The sequence below is a fragment of the Neomonachus schauinslandi genome, chromosome 13, assembly GCF_002201575.2.
Source record: "Neomonachus schauinslandi chromosome 13, ASM220157v2, whole genome shotgun sequence".
Classification (NCBI taxonomy): Eukaryota; Metazoa; Chordata; class Mammalia; order Carnivora; family Phocidae; genus Neomonachus; species Neomonachus schauinslandi.
The window spans coordinates 44,312,252-44,327,084 of NC_058415.1; the positions used below are offsets into that span (position 1 = coordinate 44,312,252).

General features: G+C 38.0%; 1 protein-coding gene and 2 pseudogenes across 2 annotated transcripts in view; 2 read left to right on the forward strand and 1 right to left on the reverse strand.

The window, feature by feature from the left end:
• Positions 1-14,833, reverse strand: part of HAUS6 (HAUS augmin like complex subunit 6) — a 49,785-nt gene that overhangs the window by 33,876 nt on the left and 1,076 nt on the right. For both annotated transcript variants that reach the window (XM_044920361.1, XM_021682420.2), the window contains exons 2-6: positions 11,967-12,062; positions 9,646-9,724; positions 8,503-8,635; positions 2,670-2,817; positions 305-370 (exon numbers count right to left, since the gene is read on the reverse strand). In XM_044920361.1, coding sequence (XP_044776296.1) covers positions 305-370; positions 2,670-2,817; positions 8,503-8,635; positions 9,646-9,724; positions 11,967-12,062 — 522 coding nt within the window. The remainder of the gene's footprint in view (positions 1-304; positions 371-2,669; positions 2,818-8,502; positions 8,636-9,645; positions 9,725-11,966; positions 12,063-14,833) is intronic.
• On the forward strand, positions 6,084-6,532 carry LOC110573803 (annotated as a pseudogene).
• On the forward strand, positions 12,967-13,571 carry LOC110573812 (annotated as a pseudogene).

Below are 14,833 nucleotides of genomic sequence, written 5' to 3' on the forward strand. Positions count from 1 at the left end.
TTTCATTTATTTATTTGACAGAGAGCGAGAGAGCACAAATGGAGAGAGGCAGAGGGAGAAGCAGGCTCCCCACCAAGCAGGGAGCCTGACATAGGGCTCGATCCCAGGACCCCAGGATTATGACCTGAGCTGAAGGCAGACGCTTAACCGACTAAGCCACCCAGGCGTCCTGAAAGCAATAAATTAGAAGAACTGGACTAGGAATCAGAATTATGTTCTAATCCTATGGGACTCAGTTTTCTTACTGGTAAAATGCAGGAGCTGCACTAAGGCAACTTCCAGCTCTGATCTAAAAGTCACTTACTTTTTTATTTGGTTTTGCTGCTCCATACATTCTGATCTCAAATTTCGTACTTGTTTAACTGACAGTCTGTAAGAAAACATATAAATGACAACTATAATTCCATTACAATTAACTGGTATAGACCACTTTGATATTTTCCCCCATTTCTTATTTTTGCTTAGGCTTCTAAAGACTACTCTTCCAAATACACCCAGCAGCCAGCTAAAGGAGTCTAGACTTCCTTCAGGAGTTAAAGGAGTGATCTAATATATAGGTTGCTACTGAAATGGACCAGGACTTCTTGGCTCATATACACTGTCTTCAAATAAAAATGCTGGAAGTAAGACTACTCTGCTCTCTTATCCTTGTCACACATACTTAGGGGATAAATTTAAATGTTACCTACGACAGGCGACATTGTAGTTTCAAGGTGATTTCAAAGGATTTTCTAGTTTTCACAATCGATGACACAACATTTAAAAAGTTGTCTTACTGTAGTTGTTTATAATCATATAAAATCAGACACACTCTATTTCTTGAGAGTAGGAACCTTGCCTGTCTTGTTTAATGCTGTAGGACCATGCCTAAACAATATTTGGCACACAGAAATAACTCAAAAAAAAATTTGCTGACGGGCGCCTGGGTGGCTCAGTTGGTTAAGCGACTGCCTTCGGCTCAGGTCATGATCCTGGAGTCCCTGGATCAAGTCCCGCATAGGGCTCCCTGCTCGGCAGGGAGTCTGTTTCTCCCTCTGACCCTCCCCCCTCTCATGTGCTCTCTCTCATTCTGTCTCAAATAAATAAATAAAATCTTTAAAAAAAAAAAAAATTTGCTGACAATGCCAACCACATACAGCTATTTATATTTAAATTTAAAATAATAAAAAATTCAGTTCCTTTGTCATATTAGATACATTTAAAATGTTCAGTAGCAATGCGTGACTACTAGCTACTATGTTGGATAATGCAGTTATACAGCATTTCCATTATCACAGAAAAGTACCACTGGACAGAGGCATTCCCTAGACATAGAGCTCCATTTGGTGTGGTTGGCTTCCTCCTCCGACAAAGGAAGACTCCCATTGTCTCATCTGACTAGAAGACTGACTAATCCTGTAGTCACAAATGCAATGAATCTTCCTTTGGGTATGAACTTCATCATACTTAGAATAGGCTGGATTGTTTTGTGCCTACTTCTTAATAAATTTTATAAAGTGAAAAAAAAAATTGCTGAAAAGAGGAACCTAAACATAACATTAGATGAGATGGATAAAGAAACTATGGAATACCTACTTGATGGAATATCTACTTAATGGATACTCAACAGACTATTAAGTAGATATTACAAGGAATATATTTTAGAAAATTTTAAAAATAAAAATAATTTTGAATTTTTTAATAAAAGCATTATACTATGGCAATATGGAAAAATTTACAGAATATGAAGAGAAAAAATACAAAATAGAATGAGCACAATTATAGCTTAAAAATATATATCCATGTTAAAAAAAGCAAAACACCTAAGATACTGAATTTTTAAACTAAAGTAATATTTTCCTTTGCTCTAAAGTTTCACATACAGTATGCACAGTTTTAAAATACCGTATTCCGAAGTTATCTGGCTTTGGGGCGCCTGGGTGGCTCAGTCGTTAAGCGTCTGCCTTAGGCTCAGGTCATGATCCCAGGGTCCTGGGATCGAGCCCCGCATCAGGCTCCCTGCTTGGAGGGAAGCCTGCTTCTCCCTCTCCCACTCCCCCTGCTTGTGTTCCCTCTCTCCCTGTGTCTCTGTCAAATAAATAAATAAAATCTTTAAAAAAAAAAAGAAGTTATCTGGCTTTAAAATAAAAAGAGGACACGAAGGGGTTTTGTGGTAGGCAAGGATTACTGCCACTGAAGGTACACTAATGACATTTGTTCAAGAAGAAAGGAATTTTCGGGCGCCTGGGTGGCTTAGTCGTTAAGCGTCTGCTTTCGGCTCAGGTCATGATCCCGGGGTCCTGGGGTCGAGTCCCGCATCGGGCTCCCTGCTCGGCGGGAAGCCTGCTTCTCCCTCTGCCACTCCCCCTGCTTGTGTTCCTGCTCTCGCTGTCTCTCTCTGTGTCAACTAAATAAATAAAATCTTTAAAAAAAAAAAAAGAAAGAAAGGAATTTTCATTTTCTTTTGGGAGGAGTGGGGGAAAAAGAGAGAGAGAGCGTGAGAGAGGGGCAGAAGGAGAGGGAGAAAGAGAATCTTAAGCAGACTCCACACCCAGTGCAGAGCCCTGAGCGGGGCTAGATCTCACAACCCTGAGATCATGACCTAAGCCAAAACCAAGTGTCAGATGCTTAACCAACTGGGCCACCCAGGCACCCCTGGAATTTTCATTTTCTATCAATGTATTACTTACTGTGCATTTTCCTGATACTTTCGGGTAACACAGTCTTCTCTTTGCAAAACATGTAAAAATCTATTACGTGCTACATGGCATCTGGCGATGCATTTGTGCATATCTTGTGGCTTTACATTAAATGTCTCGGTAGAACGTATACAAGAATCTACATGGAAAACAAATGAGATCATAGAAATTATCAAATATCAAACATCAAATATTTGAAAATAATTTTAAGAGATTAACAACTCATACAACTAACAACTTCTTAAAAACTGATATGCCACATAAACAGATACAACTAATTTTAACAAAAGCAAGGAAACCTATTTTTAAGTAGGCAACTAAAAAACGGTATCTGAAATTGAGTTGTTTTACGTAATTAAAAACTGTGAAGTCTATCTGCTCCAAATACTTTTTTTTTTTTTTTTTTTAAAGATTTTATTTATTTGACAGAGAGAGACACAGCGAGAGAGAGAACACAAGCAGGGGGAGTGGGAGAGGGAGAAGCAGGCTTCCCGCTGAGCAGGGAGCCCGATGCGGGGCTCGATCCCAGGACCCTGGGATCATGACCTGAGCCGAAGGCAGACGCTTAACGACTGAGCCACCCAGGCGCCCCTCTGCTCCAAATAATTCTTATTATCAAAGCTTGATATACCCATGAACAAATACATGGGTGTACACAAGCAACTTAACAGGATCTTTTCACAAAAAAGGAAGAAAATCAATTAAAAGAGATAAGGTGAGATCACAACACCTCCTTTGCTGCCATCATTTTATTTTTCTATCTAGTAAGACCAATAGGACAACCAAACAAAACCACTCTCCACTTCTCAAGTAATTCTTGCCTGTGTTACTAATGATTAAAGCAGACCCTGAAAACAATCCATCCAAATGTTTCAGAGTCCACATTTTTAGCTGTAATAAATCCTACTTTAAGATGGCTCAATACAGGGGCACCTGGGTGGCTCAGTCGTTAAGCGTCTCCCTTCGGCTCAGGCCCTGAACCCAGGGTCCTGGGATTGAGCCCCGCATCGGGCTCCCTGCTCAGCGGGAAGCCTGCTTCTCCCTCTCCCACTCCCCTGGCTTGTGTTCCTGCTCTCACTATCTCTCTGTCAAATAAATAAATAAAATCTTTAAAAAAAAAAAAAAAAGATGGCTCAATACAATAAAGACTGATATTCTGGAAAACAGGGACCACTCCACTGCACTTAACATTACTAATCCAGGGGCGCCTGGGTGGCTCAATCGTTAAGCATCTGCCTTCGGCTCAGGTCATGATCCCAGGGTCCTGGGTTCAAGCCCCACATCGGGCTCCCTGCTCCGCGGGAAGCCTGCGCCTGCTTCTCCCTCTGCCTCGCTCCCCCTGCTTGTGTTCTTGCTCTCGCTATCTCTCTGTCAAATAAATAAATAAATAAAATCTTAAAAAAAAAAAAAAAATTACTAATCCAGGTCCCAGTGCTACCCCCAAAGAAACCACAAATTCTAAATATTTAACCGGGGAGGAGTTCACTGAATGTAGAAGTAATCTAGAGACTAAACATGTTGACCGGAATTGTTTTAAATCAGAAATAGGAAATAGGACAACCCATGCTTAGGAGCCTTATGCACAGGGTGCCTGGGTGGCTCAGTCATTAAGCGTCTGCCTTCGGCTCAGGTCATGATCCCAGGGTCCTGGGATCGAGCCCCCGCATCGGGCTCCCTGCTCAGCGGGAAGCCTGCTTCGCCTTCTCCCACTCCCCCTGCTTGTGTTCCTGATCTCGCTATCTCTCTCTGTCAAATAAATAAATAAAATAAAATCTTAAAAAAAAAAAAAGCAGCCTTAAACACAACAAACTCTTGCTAAATCCAAACATACATATTTCATATAAAATACTTTGGGCTACGTGTAATTGGAGTAGACCATCTTTGGAAAGAAAAACTGGTAACAATGCTTATGTTGCATTAAATTTTAAATATGCAAATACTTATACAGCAAGATCACATGTATAAGTTTTTAAAAATCATGCACATGGGGCGCCTGGGTGGCTCAGTCGTTAAGCGGCTGCCTTCGGCTCAGGTCATGATCCCAGGGTCCTGCGATCGAGCCCCGCATTGGGCTCCCTGCTCAGCAGGAAGCCTGCTTCTCCCACTTCCACTCCCCCTGCTTGCATTCCCTCTCCCGCTGTCTCTCTCTCTGTCAAATAAATAAATAAAAATCTTAAAAAAAAAAAAATCATGCACAGAATATAAACTGGAAAAAAATGTTTACATATCACATCATAGAGAAAGGATAGTAATAAATAAGAGCTCCTATAAATGAAAAAAGCAATAACTTAAGAGAAAAATGGACAATTATGAATACAGAGTACAAAAAGAATACAAACTGCTCTTAAATATATGAAACAATTTTCATTCTAACTAAATAAGAAAAATACAAATTAAAACCACCCTGAGATTCCACTTTAACCTAAATTAAAAAGATAAAAATGTCTGACCACACACAATGTTGTGGAGCCTTTGGGAAAACAGAAATTCTCCATACACTGGTGATAGAGGTATAAATTGTCCAATATCTACAGAAAATACTCTGATAAAAACTAGCAAATTACAATGCACAATTCCTTTGACCAAGCAAATAGTCTTCAGGAATTACATACACACACACACACACCCCATATATACATATACGTGTGTGTGTATCTATGTGTGTATATATATATATGGTGTGTGTGTATGTGTGTATGTGTATATATGTAATGTATGTATGTGTACATATATATGTATATATACTTGAACACACACAGTCATATATATATATATAAAGCTTATCACTGTAGCATTGTATTTGTAGCAAAAAAAAAAAAAAAAATGGGGGGGGGAAGCCAAATGTTGGTCAACAAAAGACTGGTTTAAAAAAACCTATTATGGTTGAGGACCCAGACTGAGGGATGAAAATAGGTATACCTGGAAGAAGATTTTATAAAGTTGTTTTTTTTTTTATTTGACAGAGAGACACAGCAAGAGAGGGAACACAAGCAGGGGAAGTGGGAGAGGGAGAAGCAGGCTTCCCGCCTAGCAGGGAGCCTGATGTGGGGCTCGATCCCAGGACCTTGGGATCATGACCTGAGCCGAAGGCAGACGCTTAACGACTGAGCCACCCAGGCGCCCCTGGAAGAAGATTTTAAAATCAGTTTCTCGGGTGCCTGGGTGGCTCAGTTGGTTAAGCGACTGCCTTCGGCTCAGGTCATGATCCTGGAGTCCCTGGATCGAGTCCCACATCGGGCTCCCTGCTTGGCAGGGAGTCTGCTTCTCCCTCTGACCCTCCCCCCTCTCATGTGCTCTCTCTCATTCTCTCTCTCTCAAATAAATAAATAAAATCTTTAAAAAAATTAAAAAAATAAAAATAAATAAAATCAGTTTCTCTTCAAATCATCTTCTTTCACACCACCTAATAAGCATCTTGATTCACCATGGCGTTAGCAGCAGTAAAATGGGCAATATCAAACAGAACTATCTGGAAACATTTATTTCCAATTCAAAACTGAGCTTTATATTGTGTTTGTCATAAATCTACGTATTCTTCTCTATCAGAGGACTATAACTGCAAAGTAGAGCTTGCTTTGACATCAGATGGCAGGACAATAGTAGGCTACCACCCTTCTGTGGACATTCCATATGAACATACAAAACCTATTCCTCGGCCAGATCCTGTGCATAATAATGAAGAAACACATGACCAAGTGCTGAAAACCAGATTAGAAGAAAAAAATGAGCAATTTGGGCAAGGACCCATGACAGAACAACTTAGCAAAATGTTCTTTACTACCAAGCACCACTGGTATCCTCGTGGACAGTATCATAGACGTCGTAGGAAACTGGATCCTCCAAAAGACAGATGATACTGAGGTTTTCAGGAATCAAAAAGATGTTATCTTGGGGCACCTGGGTGGCTCAGTCATTAAGCGTCTGCCTTAGGCTCAGGTCATGATCCCAGGATCCTGGGATCGAGCCCCACATCGGGCTCCCTGCTCGGCGGGAAGCCTGCTTCTCCCTCCCCCACTCCCCCTGCTTGTGTTCCCTCTCTCGCTGTGTCTCTCTCTGTCAAATAAATAAATAAAATATTAAAAAAAAAAACCTATTATGGTATATCCATTTAAATATGCAGTTCTAAAGACAGAGAAGAAGCTCTCTGAACTGATATGAGATGATCTCCGATATATACTGTTGTGTGAAAAACACAAGAATCAAAACCCAATGTATGTCACCATTTAAGGTTTAAAAAAAAGAATATATAGGGGCGCCTGGGTGGCTCAGATGGTTAAGCCTCTGCCTTCGGCTTAGGTCACGATCCCAGGGTCCTGGGATCGAGTCCCGCATCGGGCTCCCTGCTCAGTGGGGAGCCTGCTTCTCCCTCTGCCGCTGCCTCTCTCTATCTCTCTCTCTGACTCTCATGAATAAATAAAACATTTAAAAATAAAAATAAAAAATAAAAAATAAAAAAAAGAATATATATAGATAGACAGATAGATTTGCCTGTATTCTTTTTTTTTTTTTAAAGATTTTATTTATTTATTTGAGAGAGAGAAAACGAGAGACAGAGAGCAGGAGAGGGAGGAGGGTCAGAGGGAGGAGAAGCAGACTCCCCGCCGAGCAGGGAGCCCGATGCGGGACTCGATCCCGGGACTCCAGGATCATGAACTGAGCCGAAGGCAGACGCTTAACCATCTGAGCCACCCAGGCGCCCCTGCCTGTATTCTTGATTACACTGGTTGTTTCCATAAAGGGAAGTTAGGTGGAGAATTTTTTCACTTCTTGATTTTTGAATCATGAAAAATATTACTTACTTAAAATAATAAATGTGTATAGATATAGTATGTGCAAGAAAAAAAAAACTAAAAGAAAATACACCAAAACGTCAGCAATGGTTGCTTCTAGAAACTGGAAGATTTTTTTTTTTTTTTTTTAAGATTTTATTTATTTATTTGACAGAGAGAGAGACAACGAGAGAGGGAACACAAGCTGGGGAAGTGGGAGAGGGAGAAACAGGCTTCCCGCCGAGCAGGGAGCCTGATGTGGGGCTCGATCCCAGGACCCTGAGATCATGACCTGAGCCGAAGGCAGCCGCCTAACCAACTGAGCCACTCAGGCGCCCCTAGAAATTGGAAGATGGATGGGGCTTTACTGCATCAACTCTTCCGTATTTGCCTATCCATGTTTTACTAGCATAAACCAATCAAACAAAATAGCATATTCAATAAACTACAAAGAGCATTCTTTTAAGTCTCAGCTTAAAAATCAAATACTTTGTTTCTATGAATTAGGAAACAGATCAAACCCCTTTGAAACAGCAATTTCTAACAAAAAAATTCCAACACACTGACAGTAGCCAAAGTAAACCTAACACAACACAACATTTAATACAATGTATTAGATGCAAACTATAACCTGCAAGTCTAATTTAATTTAGCCCTCTGGCCAGTTTTGTGAGGTCAGCAAGTCAGGAATGCTTTCCATGGTTTTAAAGGGTTATATTTAAAAAAAAAAAAAAAAAAAAAACCCACAAAGAGGTATATGTGAAAGAGACCCTCTATAGTCCACAAAGCCTAAAATATTTACTATCTGACCTTATATAGAAAATGTTTCCCACCCCTGTATTAGAACATAATAAAATTATCTGAAGAGTTACTTACGTTCATTGGAGGCTTTCAAACTACAGTTCCAGTAGAATATTAACTATTATCTTGTGAGGTAATTTAATGTTTTTATCTTACCTTGCTTTATTAAAATCTCTTTATGAATTACAAATCGTGAAAAACAGTAAAAATTTAAAACTCAAAACAAAAAAATTCCTATTAAAAATTTAACTTACTTTTAGAATGGGTTTTTATATATTTTATTGCAACAAATCTTGCAAAATGATACATCAGATGAATAAACTTAGGACCACCAGGAGAAAGAAATAGGGACCCAACAACTTGAGGAAAGCTACTTCCACATTCCACCTATGAAAAAAAGAAATCAGATGATTTGAAGATCTTATCAATAATAACCTTCTCAGTAATAACCATAATTCCGGGGCACCCCAGCTGCACAGATGGTTAGGCATCTCTTGGGTTTTGGCTCAGATCATGATCTCAGGGTCATGAGATCGAGTCCTGCTTCCGGCTCTGCGCTCAGCAAAGTCTGCTTAAAATATCTCTCTCCCTCTTCCTCTCCTCCCCCCACCCCATGCCTCACATATGCTCTCTGTCAAATAAATAATAAATCTTTAAAAATAATAATAATAATAAATAAATAAAATCTTTAAAAAAAATAAAATAAAAATAATAATAATAATAATAGCCATAATTCCTATGTAGGATTATTCCATTTGAACCAGAAGTTGAATATTTGAATCTTTCTAAACTTTTAGTGGACTTGGTCACAAAAAAGTAATTATAATAGGGGCACCTGGGTGGCTCAGATGGTTAAGCATCTGCCTTCAGCTTGGGTCATGATCCCAGGGTCCGGATCGAGCCCCCCATTGGGCTCCTGGCTCAGTAGGGAGTCTGCTTCTCCCTCTCCCTCTGCCTCTCCCCCCGCTTATGCTCTCTCTCTCTCTATCTCTGTGTCTCAGATAAATAAATAAAATCTTTAAAATATATATATAATAATAATATAAAGCCACAGTTATTGATACTATATGGGGACACAAGCTAAAGTATTCTATCATCAAAAAAGTTTTCTTTAAACAAAACTATGACATAAACTCCCAAGAACTCAAAACCTATTTCCAATGCACCTTAGGCAGCAAAGATGGTTTCCTAAAAATAGGCAGAATCCTAACCAAAAACCATCAAAAATATTATTGTAACAAATAGTTCCTTGCTATTATACTGTTAGCATAAAAGCATTAAAAAGTTTTCACCTCCAAAAAATTAATGTACAATTATACTTCAATAAAGCCAAAAATAAAATTTGATGTAGTTTTTAACTTCTTTAAGTTTACATCTTCCAGAAAGAGAATACTTACAGAAATCTTTTTTAACCATTCATAGCAATGTTTCCGGAATTCAGTGTCACTCTTTTGGTCAAATGGAGGCCAACAAAGCCTTAAAAACAGATATAAAAGCATTAGAATTATGAACAAAAAAACTCAGCAAAACTTTTAGATGTGAAACTTATGTCCTATACTAGAAACATTAATGCTAAATGAACCAAGGCTAACATTTGTAGATTTCAACTAAAGAAGGACACCAACCTGTGAGAAACTGGGTCTTTTTCTTTATAAATTACTATAAGGTTGAGTTCAGTTTACCACAAATCATCAGTGTATAATATGTTAAATGAAGGAACGAATCACCATTAAAATTACTATAAATCAGCTAAAGAAGACAACACTCTCAGTGGATTCACTGGACTAATGCAAAAAGATGGTGTAAATAAATTAGTATGTTAAGCCTGGGGGAAAAAAAGAGCGAAAGAGAGAAACATAAATGGTTGCACAGGAAGAGCACAGAAGGAATGACATGAGAGCTTCGAACTCCTAGAGATAACCCATATCATAGTCAGTGTGTGCTACTGTTTTGTCCATAGACAACATATAAAATTATTAAAAAGAAAAGTTTTGCCTCTGTTTTAGTCAAAAATAATAGACTTAAAATTTACCTATTGTTTCCCCTGATAAATTTTTATTCTGAGGCATAATTATTTGTTTAGGGCCCCATTTTTTAATATTTCTACGTCATAACATACATTCTATAGTCATATAAAAAATTAAGTATGCATGGAAAAAAAGGACTAAAAGGCTGGAATGTCAATAGTGGTATTTTCTGGTTGGTGAGTTTAGGAATGATATTTACTGCCTTTTTTTTTTGTTTTTTTAAAGATTTTATTTATTTGAGAGAGAGAGACAGCAAGAGAGGGAACACAAGCAGGGGGAGTGGGAGAGGGAGAAGCAGGCTTCCTGCTGAGCAGGGAGCCCATGCGGGGCTCGATCCCAGGACCCTGGGATCATGACCTGAGCCGAAGGTAGACGCTTAACGACTGAGCCACCCAGGCGTCCCTATTTACTTCCTTCTTTACATCTTTCTGTATTTCCTGAATTACTTAAAATGAACTGTATTTTGTTTATAATCAGAAAATGGGAAAGAAGATGAGAAAATCAATTCTTATTTGGGCAGAGTAAGTCCTATAGCTTAATGATAGAGATTTCCAAAAAAGATGTTTTAAATACACATGTTCTCCTGGTCACTCATAGCTTTAACTGGACACAAAATACTAAGAATAAATTATCAAAAATAACAATGACTAAACAATGCATTTACTTGTTGCTTTTCTTTGGTTTTTAAGATTTACTTATTTTTAGAGACAGCGCGAGTGAGGGCAGAGGGAGAAGGAAAGAATCCTCAAGCAGACCCTGTGTTTGTTTGTTTTTTAAGTTTTTTTGTTGTTGTTGTTGTTTTAATTTGACAGAGAGAGAGAAGTGAGAGAGGGAACACAAGCAGGGGGAGTGGGAGAGGAAGAAGCAGGCTTCCTGTCGAGCAGGGAGCCTGATGCAGGGAGCCCAATGCGGGCTCGATCCCAGGACACTGGGATCATGACCTGAGCCGAAGGCAGACGCTTAACGACTGAGCCACCAGGCACCCCTGACCCTGTGCTTTTCTATTTAAGAGGACAATAGCACAATATAAATATTAAAACAAATTTTAACACTTTTTCTGGTGGTAGAAGCCCAAAATCACATGCAAAATAACTTGGAACCAAGGTTTAGTGGTATTCATGTTTTTATCCTTTGATAAAAGGATAAAACTCCTTTGACTATTTAATACTCAACAGTATCTAACATTAGACTGAACTTAATAGGAATGATTTTCACCTACAGCACTTGACACTTTTATGTATCACTGACAAAAATAAGGATTTAGAGACACCTAAAAAGTAAAAATAGACAAAACAAGTAACATTTCCTACAGGAAAAGGAGTAAGGCAGGGGCAATCAGCAAAAAACAAAAAAAAAGTAATGCAAAACTACATAGATTGGTACCAATTAACTGTTCTGCCTAATAATTGTGACTAAGAAGAACGTTAGGAACTAATTTTATAAAACAAAAGTCTTATCTATAAAATAATCAATGATTTTAAAATATATGATTTTAAGATAAGCACCAAAGAAAAATCACTCAGATTTACAAAGGTTAAACACTAAATTTGTAAGACTCAAACCTGACTTTTGTGACATCCATTCATACTAGTGAAAGGTCAAAGCTGAAATTCTGGCTTATATCAGAGCATACTCCCTTTTCAAATTTGAGAATGACTACTTACAAAAGAAAATAAAATAATTTGACTCACTTGAAAACTTCTTTAGTGAGAGACTGGTCCAGTGTTTGAAACAAAAAATAAGAAACGATTTGAAAGGCATCGCGGTTCAACTTGTCAAACATGTTCCTAGTAGTTTAAAAAGAAATAGAAGCCGGGAAAAAAAAAAAAAGGAAAATGGTTAATAAAACTAAACAGCATCAAAAGCTGTGTAAGAGTTAACACAAATTAGTATTTTTCATTCTCTTCAAGAGGTCAAAGCAAATTACTTTTTTATTCATGTACATTTTTACAAATCATTAGGAAAAACAATAAGCTTTTATTTTCTGATTCCAGTAATACTGATCAAACAGAAAACTGGGAGAACCTCCTTTATCACAATGAGAACATTCTACAAAAAGAAAAGGAAAACCTAATTAGGTGGAGAGAAAACCGTGGCCTATGATATGCTAAAGATGATACAAACCAACATTTACCGAATAACAATAAAAATAGCTACCAATAGTTTATCATTTCCCAGCTATTATTTTAAGCCTTTTACAGGCAATAACTCATCTACTCTTCACCACAATCATGAAGTTAAATACTGTGCTAGCTGCTTTACTATGGATTATTCTAATGGCATCAGATTGTAGTTTAATTATTCTCATTATACAGGTGAGAAATTTTTAAATTTAGAGAGGTTAGATAATTTGCCAAAACTATCCAAAATCATATAATTGGGAAGTGGAAGAGCAGTGATTTGAACTATGTCATCTGACCCCAGAGTCCAGGGTCTTTACCATTACATTTTAACCCCAGAACCACCCTTATATAATGTAATTCTACCAACTCTTTTAAAGTTTTGATTGTCCCGATTTTCCTAACTAATCAAGACAAGCCTAAAAAAATACAATTATGTTAAAAATAACAGCAACAACAACAAACTAAACCTTATAAGAAATACTACACAGCTATAAGGAATCAAGAGTTAACCTAAGGGCAGTCTGGCGGCAGCTACGGGCGAGAGTCATCAGCCACTGTTCTAAGATGGATGTCCACTCCTCACACCCCTGTGTCTGGTAAGACAGAAAATTCAGGCTTCAGGGACTGCCAGAGCCTGGAGAAGGAGAGTTTTCTGAACTTCATCTACAGCAACAACCTGCTGATGAAAAGGATCCACCTCAAGATATCCTGTTCTGCTGCATGGCCCACCTGCAGGATTTTAAGCTACACTTTGGCAATTCCCAAGGCAAAACAAGTCAAACTTGGCACAGAGATATAGCCACCATTTTTTCAAAGTCCTGGCAGTGAAGTATGAGTAGTGATAGGGGAAAAGGAAAAAAAAAAAAAAAAGCAATTTAAGTTCTCTGGATAAGTGAAAAGGGGATAAAAATGGAGCAAAGATCCCAAAAGAAGTTAAAAGTTTACACTCAAGAAGGAAAAGAAATAACCTGTCAAAGTTATCAGATAAAAAATTGTAACAGCCCTCCCCCATTACTCTAGTATAAAAAGGTCACCTGCATGGGTGCAAAACAGAATAGTTCACCACTGGAGTATCAAAAGAAGTTAAAAGAAGCAAATAACTATAAAGAAAAGGTCTCAGAAGAAACTGAGGACATTATCAAAAAGAGCGGGGGGAAGCTCATTAGAACATAATAGAATACATCTAAGGATATTCTCTCAATGTGCTAATATAAAATATTTTTAATACTTAGAACAGAGATCTGAGATATTTCCATGTTCAGTACATTTTCAACAATTATCTGTAGGGATAGCTCAATTGGGTGATTCCTCATTTTCAGACTCTAAAAAGAAACTGGCTTAGGAGTTAGGCAATTAAAAAAGGATCTGTAAGGCACTGGAATGCACAACAAAATATAGGGGAGTACTCCTTTGAACAGATGAAGCTTTGTTCTCGAGTTGAAAAAAAAGAGTTAAGATTAAAGTTCCCATGCTTATCCATAAGTCAAACAACTCCTGTCCCTGAAATGTTTCTATTCCTCAACAAACACAAAGGAAGATCCTTCCTTCTTATCATCTCTGAAGCCTGATATTTTTTCACATAGCATCCTGTTGTCTTCGCTTTGACACTTACTACAATTTTTAATAAGATATTTGTTGAAGATTTGTTCATCCGCCAGACTGAAATTCTGCAAGGGGAAAGTTTATGTCTATTCTGTTCACCACTGCGTACCCAAATTATATATATGTTAATTTAAAAATCTAAAAAAGAATTAAGTAAATTTGACAATACATTCATGCCTGAAGCATTTTAAAGAGGACACCTGTTTCAAAATGATAGATCCCTCCCAACAACCCACTGAAATGACTCTAAGGGATAATCTATGACAGTGCTGGGGAGGAGGGAGCCCAGCACATAACAGATTTTAACTAATTTTCAAAGGCAGAAAACAGACTGCAGTTGGAGAGAAAACTCAAGTTGCTAAACACTGGAAGTGTTTAGAGTGGAAGTGGAAGCCTGGAAGAAGCCTGGAGAAGCTGGAAGTGGAAGCCTGGAGAAGCTTCAAGCTTCTCTGCCAGTACAGAGAAAATGAAACTATACTGTGGACAATTAAATGATGTGAAATAACTGGACTATTTATTAATACATAATTATAATTTTATAAATGCTATCCATTGGTTGTCAATTTTTAGAATAGGCTTTTAGACAAAGCACTTCTACATGTAAATAATAACTTCTAAACAAATAGTTAACTAGTAAAACTTAATTATGGCTCTAACCAAAAAAAAAAAAAAAAAGGCTCTAACCTTTGACAGTAAAACAGCATACATTTGAAAAAAGTCAAGAAGAAGGTAGGGGAGGGCAGGGAAGTGCGGGTGAGCTAATGAATTATCTTATAAATAACAGCTTCTTTCATTGTGAAATTACACAGTGGGGAATGACGAGATCCTTTGAT